The sequence below is a fragment of the Muscardinus avellanarius genome, assembly GCF_963383645.1.
Source record: "Muscardinus avellanarius genome assembly, chromosome: 13".
NCBI classification, from domain to species: domain Eukaryota; kingdom Metazoa; phylum Chordata; class Mammalia; order Rodentia; family Gliridae; genus Muscardinus; species Muscardinus avellanarius.
Genome location: NC_137799.1, coordinates 72,996,185 through 73,021,421, shown reverse-complemented (window position 1 = coordinate 73,021,421; position 25,237 = coordinate 72,996,185). Strand labels below are relative to the sequence as shown.

At 40.6% G+C, this 25,237-nt stretch overlaps 1 protein-coding gene across 1 annotated transcript in view; it reads right to left on the bottom strand.

Annotated features, from left to right (window-relative positions):
- PGM5 (phosphoglucomutase 5) overlaps window positions 1-25,237 on the bottom strand; it is a gene marked incomplete at both ends in the record, with an annotated part of 190,040 nt that overhangs the window by 133,643 nt on the left and 31,160 nt on the right. The window contains 4 exons of the mRNA XM_080708609.1: window positions 17,190-17,344; window positions 17,937-18,127; window positions 20,099-20,224; window positions 24,134-24,280. Of these exons, the coding sequence (XP_080564735.1) occupies window positions 17,190-17,344; window positions 17,937-18,127; window positions 20,099-20,224; window positions 24,134-24,280 (619 nt within the window). The remainder of the gene's footprint in view (window positions 1-17,189; window positions 17,345-17,936; window positions 18,128-20,098; window positions 20,225-24,133; window positions 24,281-25,237) is intronic.

The window sequence follows — 25,237 nt, the reverse complement described above, 5'->3', positions numbered from 1 at the left end:
TAAGTGAGACCAGGAATTCCTTTCATACTGTGCACAGTATCTGATATAAAGTAATGGAGATGGCACACATGACCAGAGGATGGTGGTAAAGAGAAAGGAAATGAGTTTGCCCACACTGGGTGAGGCCAATAGCTGGAGCACATGTTCATTCCAGTATCAGGTAGGAAGCCAAAAGGAAGACTTTCATTTGGACCAGTGACCAGGGTTTAGGATAAAGAACTTGGAAGGTCCCAAATTTCTCACCTAGTGTCCCAGTGGACTTCAATGATATAATCCATGGCCTTTATAATTTATTTCCATTCATTCATCTATACCACACCCGAGTCCATGGAAAGGACCTTGATTTTATCTGAATATGACTAGTTTTTGTTTAGCACATCCCTCCCTCCCATGTCTCATTATTTGTTCAAAACACCTAGGATATGATGGGCACTAACATTCAAAAAATGATAGTAGAGGAAATACAATGAGCTCAGTTTATTAAAAATATATTATTTTTAAATGATTGCTATCTCAGATGCACTGATACGAGAATACTTATGTCATTCATAGATAAATTCTTTGAATTCTTCAGAGACAAAATGTGCCACACAGTTACTTTACTTTTACTTTACTTTTTCAATTAAGGATAATTGAGAAATTTTCCCCAAAATAGTGTGATAGAGTGTGTGTGTGTGTGTGTGTGTGTGTGTGTGTGTGTGTGTGTGTTACTGGGCCTTTTTTGTTCTGAAACACGGCCTCACTTAGTTGCTGATAGTCTTGGCTACATTGCTGAGGCTGTACTTGAACCTCCTGTCTCAGTCTCCCAAGTACTGGTATTACAAGTGTGTGCCACCACATCTACGAACAATATCTTTAATTAACACCTGGTAAATGGTTCTGGAGGTGAAGAGAGGAGGCAGATATACCCTAGGGATAGCTGACAATCTCTAAGGGTTTGTGTGTTTGTGTACATGTGCATGAGCACACACCTGTATTTTGTACGTTGTTTCCCAGATATTTTGATACTCTTGGGTACAATCTCCTTTGAGAGTTAACACCATATGGAGGTTGTCTTACTCATGAGAGCAGATGAGGTGGTAGATTAAAGTTGAGAAGTGTACACTCATAATTGAAACTCAGAATGGTAATGTACTAAAAATGAAAATAAACACAAAGGGAAAGAGAAAAGAAGGAAGATAGCCAGACAGATTTAAAATGAAAATAGTTCCCTTTAAATAGAAAAATAGCCACAGGATATTTTCAAATGATGCTTCTTGTTATGTCCATATTTTGACAAATGGACCACGTTGTGCTGCCTGTCCAAATAGCCCTGATCTGGGGCCCAGCCCTGGCTTCAGAAATGGAACCCATGCAGTAACATCAGATTTCCTACTGCACCAATCTTGTTGATGTTGGATCAGATGAAAGCAGATGTTTCCTGTCACACTGTGAGCCTCTTCCCGAAGAACATATCAGCACACTCTCTTTGAGTACACAGAAGATCAGGGCCTCTGTTCAACTCATTCCCCTCAACCTCTCTGTCCATTCAATTAGTCAGTTCCCAGACAGTTCACCATGCTCTGGAATACTGTATTCTTCTGAAAATGGATATGGTTCAACAAAAGGAGGAAGCTATTAAGAAAAGGGCCCCTGTGGCCAATTAGTGGAAATATAGTCCCAGATATGTAGCTTCCATGATCAGCTGTATACTGATGGCTTAAGCATCCTTAACAGTTGTGGTAGGGGAGGAATTGGGGTCTAAGGGATGAGCTCTGAGAAGCTTTAGAAATTCCAGTGGAAATTGATCTATTGATTAAACATTATTTCATCAATCAAGGAAACGCTGGGCACTTGGTGGGAAAAATTTAGCAACTCTTCAATTCTTTCCTCTTTTAGGAAGTAGGAAACACCGAGCATTGACATTGTAGTAGATATTTGCTTGTAATATTTATCAAAATCAGATTAGAAAAGCCTTTGTAAACTCTTAAGGCTGTCAACTGAGGAACCATGAAGCATTATGTGTAAGATCCACAACTAGCTGCCATAACTCTTATGATTTAGAGACAGCATTTTCTTCAATAAGCAACTAAATAATATTGAATTCTTAGATGGGAAAAAACTACATTATTAAGTAATAATAACAGATAGTATTCATTACTTATTCTGTGCTGATCGATGTATGTTTATAATCCCATTTGAATTGTACAACCACTTTATAAGGTTAAGTCCCTCATTTTCATTGGACACATGAGGAAAGAGGCTCAGAAAGTTTAGGTGGATCTCAAACTCAAACTCAGGTCTTTGTGACTGTAAAGCCCAGGCTGTCTATGGAAGAAGAAGACAAAGGAGGAGGAGGACGAGAAAGAAAAGGAAGACAAGAAGGAGAAAAAAGAGAAGAGGGGACAGAGGAACAGAAAAAGAAAAAGAAGAGGAGGGAGGAGAAAGGAGACCCTGTCCTCAAGAAACTCACTCAAGTATTTCTCATGGGAAACATTCTTAGTCTAAGAGATGAAAGTTCTACTACAAGAAGACTTGATCCTCTCAGCCAAATATGTGGTCTCCTTTCCACATCTTCTTTGCCTCTATTGAGGGAATTCCTTATATCTTAGTATAAGCATTGCTGCTTATATCTGACTCTCACTAATTCCTTTGATGGTAAGCATAAATATCATCCTGTCACAACACTATCTGACTCAGAGACGGAATTCAGTAAGAGTTTGTTAATGGGTAAGCGAATATGTTGTAATAAGCAAGTGACATCAAGTGCAGTGACATTTTTTAGAGGCGCCCCCATAATTCTAGAATTCCTTTAAGGATGGGAAAACAACGTGAATGCATGAGCCAGTACTAACATTTGCCTGCCCACAGTCATTCCCACTGCTGTCCTTAGAAACAGAACCAAGTACCACTCTTCAGCAAAGTAGAATTTACTCCAGAACAGAACTGATACTGCCCAAGGGCTTCTGGAAAAGGCACACAAGTGAAAGGCAATCTTTTCTTTCCTGGCCCAGGTCACATCCCAGGGAGACAGGCAGCACTGCTGGAGCCCTTTCAGGAAGCAAGCTCACCCGGAGGACAAGCACACCCAAGGGCTGAGGGTGCAACGCGGGATCCCCCAGCCCAGGCAATGCGTCGACCTCCCCTCAGGCTCTGCTACTTTCCACCCTGTTAATATGTGAGATGCAACCCTCCCCTGATTGTTTATACCACGGGACTTCAGGTTTTGTTGCTTATAACTGAGAGCCACTCTGTTCCCATTCCTTGTTGCCACATCAGGACTGGTCTGACAGTCTGTGTTTCCCACCTCTGAGCATCAGTTTACTTATTTGTCAGATGAGGGCAACTGTACGTCTTTCATTAGGTTATAAGTCACTATATCCTGTAGCTGAAGTCTTCCCTGGTAGAAGTTCTTCCTCATGATTAATAACATCATTATTATAGTGGATGTCATCCTCGTAAATTCTTTAAAGAAAAAGAAAGAATGTTTCAGCAAAGACTGAGGTGCTTTTAAACTTGCATAGACTGCCCTATTCTACACAGAACGTAGAAGGCTATGGCTGAGACTATTTCTTGTCCCTCTCAGCCATTCTCCTCTGCTTTCTTCTTGAGAAAATCCCCGAGTTTTAGCTGCACGTGTGAGCATTCAGAATGAAGACTTCATTTCTCAGCTTCCCCTAGAGCTAGATGTGGCCACACCATCCAGTTCTGGACACAAGGACAGAACTTAAAGTGCCAACAGTCCTTATCTGTGAACCCCTCTAAAAGATAGTGTATGTCTTAGCCAGGCATAGTAGTGCACACCTATACTCCCAGTACTTAGAGGCTGAGATGGGAGGATCACAGACTTGGGGCCAGCTTCAGCAACTTAGCAAGGCCCTCTGCAACTTGGTGAGACCCTATTTCAAAATAAGAAATAAAATAGGACTGGGGTATAGCTAGGAGGTAGAACTGGGTTCAGTCTACAATAACACACACACACACACACACACACACACACACACACACACTACACTACACTACACAATAGCCTATAGTCTTAATATAGCTGCTATGGAGATCAGTGTGAAGGTCAAAAGACTGTGAATGGAGCCTCCATATGACCCAGCTATAGCACTCGTGGGGATCTTCTCAAAGGAATTGAATATTATAGTGATACCAGAGTGTTCATGTTTATAGCAGCACAATTCACAATAACAAGACAATGGAACCAGCCTAGATGTTGGTGACTAAACGAACTGATTATAAAACTATGGCACATACATACAATGGAATTTTACTCCTCCATAAAAAAGAACACAATTATGTCTTTTGCAGAAAAATTGGTGGAACTAGAGAATATTGTGCTAAGTGAGATTAGCCAGCCCCAGAAAATTAAGAGCTATATGTTTTCACTCCTATGTGGAAGCTAAAGAGAAACTTGGAAACAAAATGGACTGGAGATAAATAAGGGGAGATAGTAGTAGAGTAGTGAAAAGGGCTGTTGGTCGGGAGATAGAGGAAGTAAGAGGGAGAGTTGATGGAGAAAACAATTCAAATAATGCTATGTTCACATATGAACATAACAATTTAATATTATGTATGGGTAAAGGGGAGAAAACAAAGATAGTGTGTGTGGTTGCTCACCTTTTTGCGCCCCTGTTGCTAACTAAAATGCAGAAGCAATGTTTTAGAGATCCATCTGTCTTGAGTCCTAACAGCAAAGACTTCTCCCCAGGGAGGTGAAGCTACAGATCAGGTGGGTCCCCAGGGAAAGCCACCATCCCAGCCCTTGACTGCTTCCCTTCCACCGGGAAGAGTGAGGCTCTGAGAAGTGGTGAGAATCAGTGGGGAAATTAGATGCACCCCACATTCACATCCTTTCTGCTGCACTCCCCTAAAACCTCCCGCTAGCCATCTCAAACTCTAACTGCTATAGTTTGGATATGAAGCAGTTGTTTAACTATATCCACTAGGATCCATTGTGATTAAAGGTTTGGTTCCCAGAGCAGCACCATCTGCAGGTGGTAGAATCCTTGGAGATGGGTCCCCCTGGGAAGTCCTTGGGCCATTCAGGCTGTGCCCATGGAAGCAGCTGTGGGGTCACAGTTACTCTTCTCCCTCTGACATCCTATTTGGTGATGTAAACATGTAAACACATGTGCCTACACTATGGTGAGACTATAACTGAAAAGGCCTTCATCCAGACTGAACCTGAGCAGATGCCACATCCTTGAACCCCCAAGACCAGGAACTGAGCAAAACTTTTCTCTTTATGAAGTTAGCTGTCTTTGGTATTTCACTGTAGTAGTGATGCAAAGCTGACTCACACACCCAGCCTGGCTCAACCTCATGTCCGTTCAGACCACAACCCAGTTTCTGACCTCTGAACTACTTTGAGAGTTGCCCATTAGCTGTAAGTTAATGGCCTGTCCAAGGGGCCTTGTCTGAACCAACCTGCACCCCTCAATTTCTCATGCTCCAGGCCTCCACCTGATTTCATAACATTCATGTAAAGAAACCTCATTTGGAGAGGAATACCCACACTTCTACTTCCCAGCTCTCTCCCCAGTGCTCCAGAGGATGTGGCTAATGGTTTTGCAGATAAAGAAACTCTAGAGGATCATGTTAATTTTTTCTAAAGTCAATATTAAAGCAGAAAACTACAATTATAGCAATAAATTCAGGTTGAGGTGCTATTAAGAAAGGAAACAGCCAGTGTTATATTAGTAACAAGGGAAGCCATTTTTGCAAATCTTTCCCTATCACAGAGCAATTCATTTGGTTGTGGTGTTTCTCTCATTTTACTTTTGTAGCTTTTGGCTGAACTACTAAACAGATTAGGAAATGGACAAATGCTTACAACACGCACACAAATCACATAATATGTTTTAATGGGCTGGATTGTAATGCAAAGTCAAAACCCTATCATCACAATTAGTGGTCGAGATAAATGTTTCAGGTCTGTGTGGGGGTTTGATGGCTTTTGGCCAGCATGCAGACAGACACAGATGTGTTTTCAAAGAAAAAAAAAAGAAAGAAACCCAATATTTTCCCAGGAAGGCATTTTTTTTCTAAAGAGACAGGGCTTTGGGAGTCCAGCATGTTTTCTGTGGAAGTGCCTAATAAAGTGAACAGAAATTTCCTAATCTGTAATCACCATATAGGCTATTAATTAAAAGACAAGGATCAAAAGGTAATAGGGTCACTACAAGTTTGGAATACACTGAGAAGAACTAAAGAGAATTCACAGCGATTACTTATAAAATAATCTTTTAAAAAAACTACAAAATACCTTATGAATCACTGAAGTTCACACAGCTTTCAAAAAGCCTTGGGCTGTGAAATGTGAGCGGCCCACCTTAGCACTATGATCTACATGGAAGATACAGGATCTGAGTTTAGCTGCTGGCTCGGGTTTAGTCCTTAAATGTGGAAGAACTAGAGACTAGTCACGCGATTAGTCTGTTCACGCTTCACTTAGTTATCTATATAACTCTATCATCTGATAGTAACAGCCCATCTTCACTGATCTTGGACTGTTGGATGGACACTGTTCTAAGCACTGGCCATGTATTTCCTCATTCAATCCTCATTAAGAGGTGCTATTATTATCCTCCTTTAGGAAAGGACAGCCTGAAAAGTTAAGTAATCCAGACCAAGGTCAAGGAGCCAGAAAGAAGAGAAGTCAGAATTCAAATCAAGTCATTTGAATACAGAAGCCAATGCAGCTGAGAGAGGACAGCGTCCCATTTCTTGTATGAGCTCATTTGAATAAGCTTGCAGGCATAAATGCTTGCTCTTCTTAAACTTCCATCTTCTCTCTCTAGCACACTGTCACTCTCTCTTCCTCAGACCCCACACTATAGGTAGTAAAATCTTGTCTTTGATCTTTAGGATACAAGGTCATCATGATTTGAAAATATTCCCCAGGTCTACCCTTGAGGCTTATCTTGATAGACTTCTCTGAACCTACCAGAATACCTTACACAAGGAACAGCAGTAACATCTGTCAATGTCAGCGCTTTCTAGCCGAAGTAGATGAGCTGCAGCAGAAGTATACAGAACCAAGTGGTGTGCCTGGCACACAACAGGGGCTAAAAATGTTTTTGAAAACATGGGAGGTAGGGAAGAAGGGAGGGAAAGACTAGAGGAAGGGAAGACCAAGAAGGACAGGCGAGGGAAGCAAGGGAGGAAGGAGGCAGAGAGAAAGAGGTGAATGGAGGGAGGGAAAAGGGAGTAAAGGGAAGAAACTAGGAAAGAACAGATGACTACTTGATCTCTCCATACACCTAGGTCATAGGCAAGTGCCAAAGGTCAAAGGGCAAGTGCCATTGTCAGTGATTGCCGAGCAGTAGAGACTCTGCAGGTGATGAGGAGGTAGAAGAAGAGGACCCAAACAGTCTCTCCACAACCGCATCCTGTGCATCCAAGAGTTCACATCTTTTGCCATGTATGGGATCCCAAATGGCGGCAGTTACTCTCACCAGATTGAGAAAAGGGAAGACCTTGCTTTGGAAAACAAATGCATCTATTATCCATCATTTGGTTTAAGAAAGGCCAGTCCTCCTTCAGCTCCACCTAATGAGAGAAGGGGACTTAAGACTGTCAGCCTACCCCCATGGCCCCAGAGAATCAGTATGGCAGAGATGGTACAAACCCCAACCAAAGGCAAGAATCAAGGTAATTTTTTTTTGTTTCTTCTTGGAAAGAAATGCTTTGTCTCTCACCCTCATAAACAGAGCAGTGCAGGGTACAAGGTCTAAAAATCCTGCAGACAGTTGCTACCTAGACTGTGGCCTAGAATGCCAGAGACAAGGAGCCTGGCCACGAGAGTGACACCTTCTAGGGAGCATCCGATGACAGGGAATAACCCTATCAGGTGTTAGTATCACTGGAGCTGCTGGATCACAGTTCACCTGAGGCCACCCTACTTTAGTTATGTGGGCCAACACATTCCTTTACTACCTAGGCCTCTTTCAGATATTTTTTCTCATTGGCTGCACAAAGATCCTGACTGATACCAAGCTGAGTTCTGGATAGAGATCTTGTCTTCCCCAATACAGGCCTCACCTCATCAAAGAGTTCTCCTCTGTGCTGAAATCAAAACCTGATGCAATCTGAAGCTCTAAGAGTTTGAAGTTCCAGATGGCAAAGCAAATTCTCAGGCAGAAACCTGATTAGATGAGACAAATAAAGCCCCAGTCTGAATTCCACCCTCACCTACGCAAAGCAGACAGACAGGGGCTGGCAAGCTTTATTTTTATTTTTCTATGCATGGACATTTTCTACCCAGCTGCCAACAAACTGCCTTCTAAAGGAACCCCTTGTACTTAATCGATAGCTTTTGGGTCATCAATGTTATCTGTCTCTGATTTAAGACTCTCACAGAGAAGAAATGGTATCTGCTTAACCCACTTTACACAGAAGGTAGCCTAGCGAAGCTTCTGAAACTTGATCAGTGCTTTCTGCTCCTTCTGCTGCTGCTGCTGCTGCTGATCCTACTTTAGGTGGAGCCTGAGGCAGGGTATAAAATTCAAACTTTACCTTGAACTCCAGTCAACATTTCCCTGGAAGTCTTAAATTAAAGCCAAGAACTGCTTCTTCCAGAGCTCCACGAAATAGTAAACACGTGCCCAGAGTCAAAATTACAAGATGTCTTGGATTGAATTTAATAAAGCTCATTGGACATCCTACACCATCCTTCAGGGCAATGTAGGCTCCCAACTCCAATTCACATCTCCACACCAGCCCACACAAATGACCTTTACTCAAGGTATAGTTAGAAAACTTTCTCTCTCTCTCCTATTTTTTTTCCTGGTACTGGGGATTGAACACAGGGGCATTCTACTTCTGAACTATACCCCTAGATCTTTTTTTCTTTAATTTGTTATTTTTTATTTTAAAACATGGTCTTGCTAGGTTACTGAGAGTCTCACTACATTGCCAAGTCTTTCCTCAAACCTGCAATCCTCCTGTCTCAGCCTCCCAAGTACTGAGATTACAAGCATGCACCAGCAGAACTTTTCCTCTCAAACACAGAAATAGTAAAGACATTGTGAGACTTGATTCAGGCAACCCGATGGCACCGATTGACTGTGTCCTTTTTCCTGCACGAGCTTTGGCTGCACTGAGTTTTTTATTATTGATTAAGAAATCATTGTTATGTGGCTACTTCCTTTTATCTCACCTTGATTAAGTTGTAGTGCTAGGGCTTCAGTATATATCCAACATGACTAAAAATCCAACTCACTACAAACTCACCTAACTGTAAATGAAAACTGGAGACACAGTTTTATGATACCCAAAGAAGATCGGGTAATTAAGCATTGTTCATTTTCTTCTTATCATACAGAAATATTACCTTTGTGACAGCATCACCATATTTATCTTTATCCTAAGATCAAAAGAAGCAGTGTTCCCCTTAATGGCAATAAAATGGAAATACCTTAAGTGTCCATCAATAGGAGAATCAATAAATAAACTATGGTACAACCCATTCCCTTGGCTACTGTACAACTATAACATAGCAGGGTAAGTGGTTGATAATACTTAATTGTCATTTCAAAATAGCAAGCAGGTAGGATTTTGAATGCTCCCAACACAGACTGTTTGAAATGATGCATGCATCAAATATCCTAATTGTTATATAGTATATACATATATTAAAATATCATACTGTACCCCATAAATATGTACAATTATTATGTGTTGACTTAAGTTGTTTTCATATTATTGGAGCCGAATTTTAATGGTACATTGTAATTATGCATTATAATGAAGTATTGTGTGATAGGAATATGCATGTCCATATTGCTGAGTTTCCCTCTGGAACCCACCCCACTCCCTCCTTTTCCTCATACAAATCATTGGGATTGGTATTGATAATTTCATATATTTAAACATTATTTAAACTGTTACTGTTTTTTCTTTTTTTCTCTCTCTTCTCCCCTAAGCTCCTTCCATCACTCCACTGGAGTCTCTGCTTCTTTATCTGAGGTCTCTTTCGTTACCCCATTTCTCTCTAGTGTCCACATACTAGATAAAACATGCAACTATTCGCTTTCAGAGACTGGTTAATCTCCCTTAGCACAATATTCTCTAGTTTCTCTCATTTTCTTTCAAATTATGTACTATTGTTCTTCTTTATGGCCTAGGTAAAATTTTGTTGTGTGTGTTTTTAAGTGTGTTTAAGTGTGTTTTAAAGAAGCATATTAGTAAGTTCATAGTACTTAACTTTCAGACCTATGTGATTAGATTTGTGAGGTTCTAGTTACTATTTCTGTAAAATAGAAAAAAGTATCTACAAAGGGAAAGAATCTGATTCCTGCATTCAATACATGTTTATTAGTAACATGCTCTGTGCCCAGCATTAGGAAAAACGAGGCTATGAGGAAGCAGGCTAGTAAGTGCTTGCAAAGCCTGTGACTACTATGGCAAGGGGAGCCGTGTACAGTCGTTCCAAACACTGCTTTGGGGTGGAGGGAACAGAATGTCAAAGGAGGACTTACTGAGAAAGTGATGCCTGACTCAGGTTTTGAGGAGAAAAAAGAACAAAGTGGATGGGTTGGGGCAAAGGAAAAAATATTTCAAAGAGAGAAACCTGTGCAAAGGCACAGAAGTGTGAGAAGCCATGGAACTTGGAAAATGGTGAGCAGCACATGTCTAGAAGGCAGGGAAAGAATGCAGGCAGGAGGTGCTGGGCATGATGGCACACACCTGTAATCCCACTACTTGGAAGACTGAGACAGAAGAATCCCTGCTTTGGAGACAGCTTCAGCAATGTAGCGAGACTAACAACAACCTAGTTAGACTGTTTCAAAACAAAAAAAAAGGGTTGGCAGTGTAGATGGGAGGTAGAATCCTCCTGAGTTTGATTCCCAGCACCACACACACACACACACACACACACACAGAATGTAGTCAGGATGGAAATATTCATAGTCGGAGATCAAAAGGATGGAAACAGACAATTAAGAGTCAAAGTAATCTCCAACTCCCTCAAACATATGAAGAGAGCTTAAAATCATTAGTAATGTGGGATGTGAAATTTAAAATAGAAATGGTATATTACTTTATATTTTTACACTGGAAAAAAATGGAAAGGTCAATGACATCATGCTGGCCTGGATTTGGAGATGTAGAAGCTCCGAGCTGGTGAGGAAGCACATGAGGAAAGGCATTCTGGAGTGCGGTCTAACTGCATCTGGTCAAGACTGATTAAATTAAGCTAGAGAGCCGGGCTTAATGACACACACACCTGAAATCTCAGTACTGTGAAGACTGAGACAGGAGGACTGAGGTTCGAGGCCAAGGCTCGGCAATTTAGTGAGACCTTGTTTCAAATTAAAAACTGGGCACAGAGGCACACGCTTGTAATCCCAGCATTCCGGAGGCTGAAACAGGAGGATCACAAACAGCCTCAGCTACTTAGTGACACCCTTTGCAACTCAGTGAGACCCTGTTTCAAAATGAAGAATAAAAAATAGGCTGGGGGTGTAGCTCAGAGGTAGAATGTCCCTGGGTTCCACCCCCAGTACCGCAAAAAAAAATTAGAAAACTAGGGTTGTAGCTCATAGGTAGAATGTCCTTCCTGAGTTCAATCCCCAGCACTACTACTACTAGAGCTACTACTACTACTGCTGCTAATACTACTACTAATAATAAGAGTACTAAGTATAGACCTCCTTCCCCCTCTGACCCCACAATTGGCACCTGGATGCACAATTCAAATAAATTATCATGCACATCCATAGGGGCCTACACAGCATTAATCATTGTGCCAGGGAGTGAGAAACAGTCTAACTGCTCATTTCTGGGGATTCTGGGGAGGGAATGACATGGATCACACCACAGGCTACTGAGCAGCAGATAGATGTAACACCCTAGGTGCACACATAGCCCCCAAGGGAGTCCTAAAACACAGTCTTCAGTGAAAAAAAGTAAGAAGTCAAATGCAAACCACACAGGACTAGTCACAATAACTAAAAGCATATGCAAATAAAATAACAAACACCAAGGGTACTCAATAAACATATTTTTATGGTTCTCTAAGGTAGAGAAGTCAATCAAAGAGAAATACATTCATTTTTGTAAAGTAGTAAGAAATGGGATCTGGACGTGGTGGCGCATGCTTGTAATACCAGCATTGGGGAGGCTGAGACAGGAGGATGGTGGTTTGCGGACAGCCAGCCACTTAGTGTGGCCCTTTGCAACTCAGTGAGATTTTGTTTCAAAATAAAGAATAAAAAACATGGCTGGGGGTGTAGCTCAAAGGTAGAATGCCCCGGGTTCCATCCCCAGTAAGGGGGGGGGGAGAATGGGCCTTGCAATGGACCTATTATAAATGGTCTGGTCACTGATAAGTGTGTGAGTGATTAACTCAACTCTGCCTGAGGTCCTAGAAAGAGGAGAGAGATGAGAGTAGGCGGGAGCAGGGTTTCAGGCAGTTATTGCGCTGGTCACGCTGGTTGGGCTCACCCATCCTGGTGGCCCATTTCACTCAAGACCTGCCCTCCTGCCCAGGACAGAATCCACAAGCTGCTCTCTGGCTTCCCATTGGGTTTGGTCAATGGGAGGCTCCAGTATGAGATCAAAGGGAGAAAAAAGAGAGACATTGGGTTGTTTCTCCCTCTCTGACAAGTTCAGTTACAGTCTGACATCCCATCCTCCTCAACTCCAGGCGTCACTGGGCAGTGGCTGCCTGATCCCTCCAGGCCTGGGGGATTAACAGTGTCCTGCTATTGCTCATCCTGGGGTGCTTCCCCGCTTCTTAACTTTTGGGGTATCTCAATCTCACTCGTATCTCTATAGATTGGGTTATTAAGTTCCTACTATTAAATCCTCTTTGGTAAGCCCCTTTTGAGGTTGTCTTTTCTGCTTGATTCTAACTGAACACACTGTGCAGCATTACAGAGCAATGACTACTATGGTAAAGGCTTTTTTCTGTTTTATTTAATATAGGAGAACAGTATGTTTTTCTCCTGAGACAAAATTATTGCCAACCCATCATTCTGTAGCAGAGGTGATATATGGGAGATCAAGTAATTAGATATTAGCTCCCATCTCTATGTCACCCATCATCGTGAGTATCACAGTGAACCTGGAAAATAATTTAGCACAGATCTAAAGGATGCAACAAGGACTGAGGTCACCACAGATCAGTCTATACTTGCATGCTTGCAGAATGAAAACTGCCTGAATTCCAGCAATCAGCTGAGTGCTTTCAAGATAGAGCTCCAGCACATATGTCGGATTGGGGATCAGCAACAAATAGCTGAACACTACAGTCTCCAGAACAAGTATTTTCACATGTGCTTTATAGGTCATTTGTAATGCTAGCGTCAGAGCCAGGCCCAGCCACAAGTTTCTAACTTTTGTCACCATGACCTCTTGGGAGAGCCCTTCCCTGGCTACCCTGTCTAAGGGGATGCTCCTTCCCTACCAGCTATTACTGTACCAAGCTCACTTCCCTATAGTCTAGGGTACAATTTGCATTTCTATCATTTTTATTTACCTGTTATTTTTTGTCTTCCCCCACAAGACTATAAGTTCCATGTAAAAATCCACCATGCTAAAGGACAATGTCTAAGACACAGATGGTCCTTAATAAACATCTCCTGAGAGAGTAAATTGCGAACCACGAGGATGGCATGAAAAGCAAGGAGAAAGTAGAAGGGCACTAATTCCCTCGCCATCATGTTTATGGAAGTGGACCTTTGATGGCCTTCCCATGGTCAAGACACACTTCTCAGATCCTGCTCCTCCGGGTGTCTCGGAGGATACTGGCCTTGTGTGAGTGTGTAAATACCTCTACAAGCAGGGCTACAGCCTGCATGCATTGCCTGGTCTTGCACAGCACTGGCACAGCCCCAGCACAGATGGACCCTTCATAAATATTACTTGAGGATGATGACACAGAGAATTATTTACAACCTCTGCATGAGGTGGAGATGAACTTCAGGCCACGAACTTCAAGCACATCCTCTGAATGTGCTTCACTCTCGAGTCATGTGAACTGAAACGTTTTCAGCCACACAGACTCATCTGCAACCACAAATCAGACCATAGAATGACAAAGCCCCAGAAGAATGCCATTTTCAAGGACGAAACTTCATTATTCTGGGGTCAATGGAATCCTTGTTCCAGTGACACTGTAAGAGGAGAAATTAAAGATACTGAAAGTCTTCCCTTGGGGAACAACAATTATCTGTGAACAATGAAAGTTTGTCTGAATAATTCATCAGTTGCAAAAGACATGCCCCCCCCCCATTCTAGAATCCCAGGAGATTAGGAGATTAGGAAGGTAGACCATTTAATGTGTCTCAGCTACTCAACTCTGATTCTTCTGGGGCCTGGCATGTATGTGCATAATCCTATTATTTTAATAATTTAAAAAGAATAAGCTATATGAAAAAACCACTGAGAAGATCACCATTTTGATTAAGCTGCACTTATTTTACCTGAGGGGGAAAAAAAAGCTTATGAAGTGTCCATCATGAAAAGCCACTTGGGAGCTACACCTCAGATCAAATACCCAAAACAAATCACCACGTCAGAGCCCCACAGAATTCTGAATCCCAACCAGCAAGCATGAATAATCCTTTTAAATGGTCACTTACATATCAGAACAGGCCCTTTGTGTAATTTCTAAGCGAGGCCTCTGGTTTCTGACTGAAACAGAGATTTATTGGGAAGGGGGGATAAAGTGAAATCAAGAACCACTGGGAAATTTCCACAAGAAAAGAGGACAAATGGTTTTTGTTGTCAGAATGAAACCAGCCTCTCCTGGCCATGGTTTGAAAAGTTGCTGGCTACCCCACAGGAGAGTTGGGCAATATTCTTAACTGGTTTCTAAGGGACCTTCCTGGTCCAACTGCAGTTACTGGACAGCTGTACTAGTAAACTATATCAAAAGACCTACTTTCAAACCCTAATTTGCTGTGAGATCTTGTATAAGCCACTTGATTTCTCTGGTCAATGGTTCAACATCATTAAGAGAGAAATAACTACCCCAATTTCCTTACAAGATTATTGCCAAAATCAGGAATGATGATGATATGAAAATTTTTCTAAATTATAAGATTAGTGATACATGTATCCTAATCATTCAATACAATTTTATAATGTTATGCAACTTACATAGTACTCAGGATCCTAACTCTGAGTTCTGAATTTCTAGAGAGGCCCATTTTTGCTTTCTTCTGCCTAGTTATACCGAGCTTTAATAAAGGAAGGATATAGGCAAAGAAACACATCCTGCTCTTCACTTCTTTGCTAAGGGAGAATTTTAAGCTGTGTTTGTTTAGTTTATCATCATGGACTTGATGTTACTATCATCTGAAGAAGAGAAGTAAAGTGGGAGGCACTAAGAAAGTATATGATCCTTATCCTTCCTAGTGAGAGAATACAATGGCAATTTATAAAAATAAATATTTTAAAATATCAGCAAACAACTGAAAAATTATATTTATAAAACTATTACATCAAAATATGAAAAAGGAATACATTTAACAAAAGTTGTAAAGACCCCTATACTGAAAAGCACAAAATATATGTAAGAGAAAGTAAAGAAAATCTAAATAGAGAGATATATACCACATTCATGGATTGAGTGACTCAATAACATTAAAATGCAATTCTCCCCAGGCTTTATAAATTCATCACAAACTCAATCAAAATCCCAACATGCTCTGGCAAAAATTGACAAGTCCATTCTAAAACATATATAGAAATGCAGAGATACTAGGACATTTTTTTTTCAGTTTGACAAAGAAGGAAAAACTATTGGTGGATTCACCTGAATTCTGTGTGGTATTTTCATAATGATCAACAAATAAATTGAGGAAAAACAATAGAGAATCCTGAAATAGATCCACATATATGTGGTCTTTTTAATAAAGGTATCACGACTATTCAGAGGAAGGAGAATTCCTTCAATAAGTAGTGTTGGAACAACTGGATATGGCAAAAAATGATCCTCAACTGCTACCTCACACCATACATAAAAATTAACTTAAAAAATCACATACATGTCAAAGTTAAAACCACAATGATTCTAAGATGAAAACATTTCTCTGATATTGGAACAGCAAATATTTCCCATAAAAGACAAAAACATAGATATTATATAACTAATTGGTATATAATTAATTATAAGAAAAAATTAATAAACAGAAATTTGTCAAAATTTAAAACTTCAGCTAGCTCATCAAAAGACATGAAGAAGTAATAGGTAGAAAAAATATTCGCAGTACGTATTTATAAAAAAGACATTCAAAAAACAAAAAATCTCTACAAATAAATAATAAAAAAATGAGCCCAACTTTAAAAATGAGCAAATTTATTCTAAATAAATATATAATAAGTTACACAAATGGTCAATAAACATTGAAAGGAGCCCAACATCACTCATTCTGGAGATAATGCAAATCTAAACCATGATGGAAAAAATATTTTGCACTATCTATAATGGCTAAAATAAAAAACTATAGCCCAACAATATTTATGAGGATATGAAGTAACTAGAACTCTCATATATTGCAAATAAGAGTGTAAAATGGAAGACAGTTTGACAGTTTATTGTAAAACTAATCATACATCTATCATAGGATCAACATTTCACCATTAGATATTTACTCAGGAATAATGAAAATGTGTTCCCAAACACCTACAAATGTTATAGCAGCATAATTCATAGTAGCTAATAACTATAAACAGTCCATCCACAGGATACTGGAAAAATAAATTGCAATATACCCATATGTCTGTATACTCTATAGCAACAAAAAGATGAATTACTGACACATGAAATAGATGTGGATGAAAAAATATAAATATTAAATGAAAAAGTTAGCAACAGAGTAGTACATAGCATAGGATTCAATTTATATGAAGCATTAATAAGTTTTGACCATGGACCAGGTACACTGCTATGTGTAATACATGAGTCTCCTTATACAGACCCCATAGTGGCCCATGTAAAGATGAGACTGTTATTATCCCCATTTCACAGAGAAAAAAAATTGAAGGCACAGAGCACAAGCAAGAAACAGTCAAGCTCAGGGTCCCTGATTCTCAGGGCTCCTGCCCAGTAAACCACACCCTGCCCCTGGTTCCCAAGCTTTTGTCAAGTCCCAGTGAAGTGGGGGAGAAGGAGGGCCCTTCACCGACAGAGGGGAGGTTGACGTCAGACGCCTTTCATCAGGTTTCTCACAGACATCCTTGCTTACCTGTCCAGGGCCGTGCTGGTTGGCATACTCCTCCCAAACCCTCGAACCCCCATTTGACGGAAATATGGAATGCAAGAGAGGTTGGCAGCAATGATGGCCAGGGAGTCGGAAGGACTCACAAAGAAGCCATTTTGGCCTAGGATCATGTAACGGTCCTGTGGGAAGGAATGTGTGGAATCGTGAGACAGCAGCATCTGGTGCTCCCAGCCCATTCCCACCGTCCTCGCGAGCCACCACGCCATCATCTTACAGAGAAACAATTGAAAACGATCTGGATGAGGCCAAAGAGAGCATGGGAACCCTCATAAATCCCTCACAATTCGGGGCCCAGAATCGTGATCCCCTGGCAACGTGATCCACCTGTCGAAGTGAGTGTGGCTCCTTCATGCCCCGGTAGCCTTCAGAGACTTATGTCCACCCTCCCCCAAATGAACGGGGAACAGTGATGATTGCGAAAATAGCTGGCTCCTTAGCATGGTGCCTTCAACAGAGCCAGCTACACAACAAGATTTAGTGCATGAATATTTTTAAAAGAAATAACTTCTTTATAACATATGCTAATTGGAAACTAAGAAAAGTAGTAGCTCTTTAGTTGGGATATTTAGCCAATCAACCAGAGAGCAGAGGCAGAGCTGGTTAGGGTCCACATGCCTCATGCATGTCCACTCCAGATGTGTTCAAGAATTCTCTGGTTTCCAGCACTTGGCTCACTAGAAGCAGCAGCAGACAGAAGCCTCTCCTGCTTACCCCATCAGCATCAAATGCAGCTCCAAATCCATATTCTCCTCCTTTCATGGCTTCTAGGAGGGTGGTTGCGTACGTCAGATTTGGGTCAGGATGCTGCCCTCCAAAGTCCTCTAGGGGAACACAGTTTATTGCAGAATTGGCTGGAGCCCCCAGTTCATCACACAGAACTTTTCTCACATAGGGTCCCATCACTAAAAAAAAGGAAAAAAAAAAAAAGACATACAATAACGTGAGATATTTGCAGAATCATCTCCCCGGGGCATTTTTTTCTGACTAGAACAAGACAGTCCAGAAGAAGAAGACAAATTCTACATGCTTTATCAAGGCACAGCATAAAACACGATTCACTTCAACTACTCTTTATTGAACATCCACTATGTGCCAGCAGCCACGTCAGGCACAGAGAAGATGTATTCCATAGTTTAGTTGCATGGAACTTTTCTCCCCTAATTTTTCTAAAATGTTGCCAGGAGGAAATCAGGAATATAATAATGATTCATTGTCTGCAGCTTTTCATGTATTAAATGTTTTAGCTGAATATATGTAAAAGCACTCCAGGGCTCTGGCCATGTGCCTGTGCAATTGTTTGAACATTGCCAAGTGCATAATTACACACTGGAAACCACTGATGCATCATAGACAATGAAGCACATTTAGAGAAATAAGTGGTAAGAAAGAGTATTTTCTAGTCCCGTTGAATGTAGTACCTAACGTGGATCTCCTATGTTAGGAATTGAAAGGATCATAGGAAAGAGGCAAAGCCCAGAGTCCACACGTCCCTGAGCCCATAACCTGGTAGGAGGAAGAGATGAATCACCAGATGAGTGAGTGGAGTGGTTAAACTTAAAAAAGATGCCATCCAAAGCGTATTTATGAAATAATTAGATCCAGTGGCTTAAGAGAAGCACCAAACACAGGTGAAGGTTCCAGGAGGAAACAGCATTTCTGAGAGAACTTGAAAGAAGAATATGATGGGATAAGAGTGTTCTATCCTCTTTAGCAATGGAACAGAGCCCAGGGTAGAACTAGGGCACTTTTGTAAACCAACATTTAATCCTGTTAGCTGAAATTCTATAAAGTACTGCTTTCATTTATTTCCCATGAATATAATATAGTCTTCAAAGAGTGAATATCTCTTGGTTTTGTCTTCTGATCACCCATTTGCCCTCCTCTGGTAGCAATATTTGGGGGTCTTTTGGCAAAACTATTTCCTTCCCCATCTCAGTTCATAAGACATGAGTCTGGCTAAATCCCATTGCCCCCAAGGCTGAGGAGGTGATGTAGGTCTGCCCAGGGTCCTCTGTGCCTGGCCAGAGTGAATCAGAAATGAGACTCAAACCCAGGAACATTGATCAAACTATTTGAAAAGAGGAGCTATCTTTTCTCTAAGCTGTATAATGCCAAGGCAAGAATGTGAAAGATCTTTCTCTGAGGAATATGACTAGCCCAGAAGAAAGAACAGAGCAGCCCAGCCAGAAGCCCTTAGAGTAAAGCCTGTGTTGGGTCAGACCCACAGCGGGCTGAACTCCCACTAGACTTTTAGTAGGTCATTCTGAAACATGCCAGACAGCCGAGGTCTGCCAAAATTTTGAAGAACACACTTTCAGATTCATGTTAAAAATATACTTTACCATATAGGCTTTTAATTATTACATTATTTAAATTATGGCCTGTCTGGGATCACAAATATATAAGTAAATACAGTCTTTGAGGAGGTTACTGGGAATTGAATCCAGGGCATTGTACCTCTGAGCTACATCCTCCGACCCACTTTATATTTTGCTTTGAAACAGGATCTCATTAAGTTGCTGAGGGTCAGAGTGTAGTAGCTGAAGGTAGCCTCGAACCTTTGATCCTCCTGTCTCTGTCTACCAAGCACTGGGATTACAGGCATACACCATCATATCCAGCGATAAATACAGTCTTAATCCACTCCGTACTCATAGGCATAGCTTCAAACTCATTTGCTCAGCTTTCATTTTGGTTTTCCCCAAAGAAAGAAATTAGAATCCTGAAGTCTTCCAGGGCGTTCAAAGTATCTGAACATATACAAGTTATGTGACTCTCTATGAATCCAACCTTTCTCAAAATCTCAGAAACACAATATTTCCTTAACATTTCTCACCCCCCCCCCCCCGATGTGTAGAAACCCATCAGCTCACCTCCGTGCATGGCATCAACTCGGATTTTCAGCTGGCTGGGCCCAGTCAGTAAACTCTTGATGGCGTTAAAGTCAAAGATGGTCCGGAGGAGGCTGAGATAGATGTCCACAGGGTCCACGATCTCCACTGACAAGATGAAAACAAAGAGAATGGTCAGTGGCCAGACACAGGAAAGAGAAGTGGGAAAAGGACCACTACCCCAACTGCATAAAATCTTTATCATCACCCCATCCTAACTCTACCCGCTGCCTGGGAAGCAGAGTGTCCCACTGTAGACAAAATCACAAACCCAGGCTGCAAACTGCTCAGATGATCAGTGGGTATGCATAATAGCAAGTTATAAATTCTTCTTTGCACGTGAAATTAACCCTAAGAATAATTTAAGATAAACACAGGGTATATAACCCCTATCTCCCCTCTTTTCTTTCTTCCTTTTCTCTCCCCCAAGATGCCCACGTACCAACGCTAAGAGCCATCTGGCATCTCCGGCTGCCTTCCCTGTGGGGGCTGTCCACAGAGTGACTCAGCTGGTGTGACCTCTGTAGTGACCCCTGCGTTTCCAATTCCATTGCGCCCACGGGGTCCAAGTATAGACTAGATGCTAGATGATGATATTCCTGAGTTGGCAGGAAATCTCTTTCAAACCCAATGTTGCATTCGATTTTTAGGTAAATTCCAAATATCTGAGAAGCCTCATTAAACACAAATGCTCTCAAGTGTCTGGCACTGCCAAATGATAGAGACTCTAAAACAAGTCATTTTTATTTATCTAACCTATGAAAAAAACTCATATTTTTCCATACTTGGCATTCAGTACATAATTAATGATGCTCAAGAAAGTACTTTTCCTAAAAGTATATTTCACTCATCAAGAACTAAAATAGTGTCCAGGTGAAGAGTTGTTCTTTAATTTCACTTTTTAAACTTAAAAACATTATCTTTTAATAAGTACATTCTAATTTGAAGCCGTGAAATACTGAAACCTGCACTGAAGATATTACTAATCCACCTTCAGTAATTTTCAGTACATCCCAATAAAATTTTAAATGAATGAGATATTTACATGTGATAAGAAAAAATTTCCATTCATATGGTCAAATACACATCTAGCCGGGCGTGGTGGCACACACTTGTAATCCTCGCCCTGGGGAGGCAGAGACTGGAGGATCGTGCAGGTTTGAAGCCAGCCGTGCTGGCTTAAGAGACCCTGTTTCCAAATTTTAAAAAGTATAAAATAGGTCTGGGAGTGTAGCCTGGAGGTAGAAGGGTTTCCAGGAACCCCAGTACCACCAAAACAAACAAACAAATACACATCTAAAAATCATTTTCCTTACAGTTTAATAAATGTATGTATGTACATTTAAATTTAATATAATTACTTTGAGAAAGTGAACTGCTTTAACTATCTTTTAAAACAAAGGAGATATTAATCTAGAAAATAATTAATCTATATGAACTATATATCTAAAATAGTAAATAAATTTTATGCTGTATGAATTTTATGTTATATATATTTTGTCAAAATAAAAATAAATCTATAAATAAATAAATTTAAAATTATAAATATATATAAAATCTATAAATATCTTAAATATTTTATCTATTTATTTATAAATAAATCTAGCTAGGTATGGTGATGCATACCTGTAATCCCAGTACTTGGGAGGCTGAAACAGGAAGATCACGGGCCTGTGGCCACTCTCAGGAATTTAGCAAGGCCCTCCACAACTTAGTGAAATTTTGTTTCAAAATAAAAAATAAAATAGGGCTAGGGGTATAGTTCAGAAGTAGGAGGCCTCTGGGTTTCATCTTTAGTACAAAAAATAAATTTAAAAAAGTAATTTATAAGATAAAATGTTATACCCTCAGTACTTAAGAAGTTTTACTCACTCAGTAATATGGGATATTATTTTTGGCATTTTATTCTGTTTCTCCAATTTTTAACTACTTGTCTAAAGCCATTTGGTATTTACAACGGATAACACAATACCAAACAGAAATGTACAACACAAGGAAACAGGAAGATAAGAAAACTGAATTTGTATCAAATAGCCCATGGTCTTGACACTTTCAGGTGACATGCCAACGACTGGTTTGTTTCTGATCAACTCAAGCCTTTCTCAACATTTAAAACAGCAAGAACACAGCACATCAATCATCTGAAATGATTTTCTCCAACTTCTTCTTGGGAGCCAGGGAATCCCTCCACGTACTCCTGGTTATCAGCAGCGTTTTAGAAAAGTCAGCCAACTAGCAATGTGCTTCCAACAATAAGTGTGAATGTGAGCTCACAAAATGTCTGGTGTCTTGGACACATATTAAAAGTTGTGACGAGCTGGGCGTGGTGGCGCACGCTTGTAATCCCAGAATTTGCGAAGCTGAGACAGGAGGACCATGGTTCACAGCCAGCCTCAGCTACTTAGTGAGGCCCTTTGCAACTCAGTGAGACCCTGTTTCAAAATAAAAAATAAATAAATAAATAGGGCTGGGGTAGAATGCCCTTGGGTTCCATCCCCAGTACCACACACACACACACACACAAAAATATTGTGACGATACCAAAGGTAAATCAAGGAAACTTCCTCCTGATAGTGATGTCTGATATTTCTGTCATCTTCTAGCCTAGCCCTTCCAAGCATATGTAGTCAAGAGGATTTGCACAGTTTTGTTTAATAAAACATCTCCCTGTTTTCCTTTGTCTGGCCACCCATGCGTGCACACATGTTTGTGTGCATACTCCCCCTAGATGATTAAGAGTGGGCACTTCCAGTGCATATCCACAGCTTTCAAGAAACTTCTGTTCCTTAGCTGAGCAAAGGATTCACTCAAAACTGTTCAAGAAAGATTTGGTAACATTGGCTCGACACTGTAGCTCATGGATGGCCCATTCTAAGCATTTCTCTATCTCTAAAATATCATGTGGCCATGAAACAGATATCCTATCTTTTTAGCCAGGTTAAGTGACTTGTAAAACAAGGATATCATTTTAACACAAACTATTCAATCTTGTATGGGCACTAAAAGAATAAAGCATTTGGTTCTATTGCTACTTACTTGCCTTCTAGGAAAAGGCAATAGGATAAAATAAGAGGGAGAAATGATGTCATAATTCAAAATTAATCTATAAAATAGCAAGTAAGCCGGGCGTGGTGGCGCAAGCTTGTAATCCCCGCGCTTGGGAGGCAGAGACAGGATGATCGGATCGCGCAGGTTCGAAGCCAGCCTCGCTGGCTTAAGAAACCCTGTTTTCAAATAAAAATATAAAAATAGGTGTCTGGGAGTGTAGCCCGGAAGTAGAAGGGTTTCTGGGAACCCCAGTACCACCAAAAAATATAAATAAATAAATAAATAAATAAATAAAGTGGCAAGTGATGTTCTGAGTATGTCAGAAGTTTTATTCACTCTATATTTAATAGTTTTACTCTGGTAATTCTTGAACTACTTGCCTAAATACATTTGGTAGTTGCTGAATTCCTTTGTAAATTCCCCTAACATGGTGCTTGGTGTAAAGCAGGTGATGGAGAATTACACACTAAATTAAGCAGGCTGCATTAATCTGGCTTGCAATAGAAACTCCTGCCTCCCGTGGGCAATGTAATCCTACTGACTTATTAGCTGACTTCTTAACAACCTAAGGTATTCCAGGATCTTCACCTTGTTTAGAAAATCAAAGACAATGTTTAGCAATTCATTCTTTACAGGAATACTATAATGGACTCAACCATAAAATTTTACGTATGTTGAAAAATGATGTAGTTTGGGAAGTGGTTTTTGAAAGTGTCCACATTGGGCTATCTTAGCTGCTCTCACTTCTCTCTGCAACACATATGGTTTCCACCTCTTTTTTCTCAGTCGCCCTTCTGATTGATGATTCAATGGTTTTCATGAGTACATTCCCCTGCAGAAACCATTGACCATTCATAACCAGGAGAGCTCATGCACACCTGGATGCCAGTATATGCGCCCCTGTGGGAAGGCACCCCCACCTGTGGGGTTTTTCTGACTTCTCCAAAATACAGGTAATCTTTCTATTACCTCTGAATGGTTTGAATTTGTTCTCCAGGTCAAACTCTTGTCTTCCTAGGCGAGACAGATCAATTCGAAGATCAGGACATATGGCATATTCCTCGATCGTTTTGCTGATCTGATAGATTTTTTCTGAGACAACATCTGGAGCAGGACCTAAAATTAAAACATCCCAAAGAAAACCTTGTTTTGAAAAGTCTCAGGAATTTCAATCAGAGAAACGTTACTATCCTCCTCCACCAGGAAAAAGACTCCTTTGTTCTCTAAAAGAGGAACAAGGGTTTACAGTTAATGAGCCTGGGTATTTTCTATGTTGTATTCATCTACCATGGTGGATGTTTGGCCAGCCTCACCTGTTTCTTATAGACTAATCACCCACATGTTTGTTTGTTTTAATCCACTTCTAAGCAATGAGACATCTGCCCTAAAAATAGTTTCACACCTGCTGGGGATACCCGGTTATGTAATCAGCTTTATTCGGACTATGAGACACAAACAGGATATGTATTTGACATAAGTGAGGGGTTCCAGATGTAAACCACCGCTTCCCAAGCTCACCTAGAGAAAGAAAGTACGATTTCTACTCCCACATCAGCTGCCCAGGTGATGGGTGAGCTTAACCAGAAGAATTATTTCCCTCAGTTCTTAACTCTGTAGTCATTCCTAAGTTGTTTCTTTTTATAAAAGAGTTAATTAAAAATATTTTAGCCAGGTTAAATTTAGCATTTTTTCAGGTCAAGTTGACAATTAAGGAATGATAGATGTTGAATGAATTAAAGATGAAATCAATAGTTCTCTTCCTCTTCCTCTTGGTTTTCTACTCTTTTTAACATGCATATCCTTTTTTTTCTTTTTTTCTTTTTTTTTTTTTTTTTTTTTTTTTCGGGTCTGGGGATGGAACCCAGGGGCATTCAACCTCTGAGCTACACCCCCTGCCCTATTTTTTATTCTTTATTTTTTGAAACAGGGTCTCACTAAGTTGCGGAGGGACTCACTAAGTAGCTGAGAATGTCCACAAACCGGGATCCTCCGGTCTCAGCCTCCCGAATTCTGGGATTACAAGTGTGCGCCACCACGCCCAGCTTAACATGCATATCTTAATACAAGTCACAT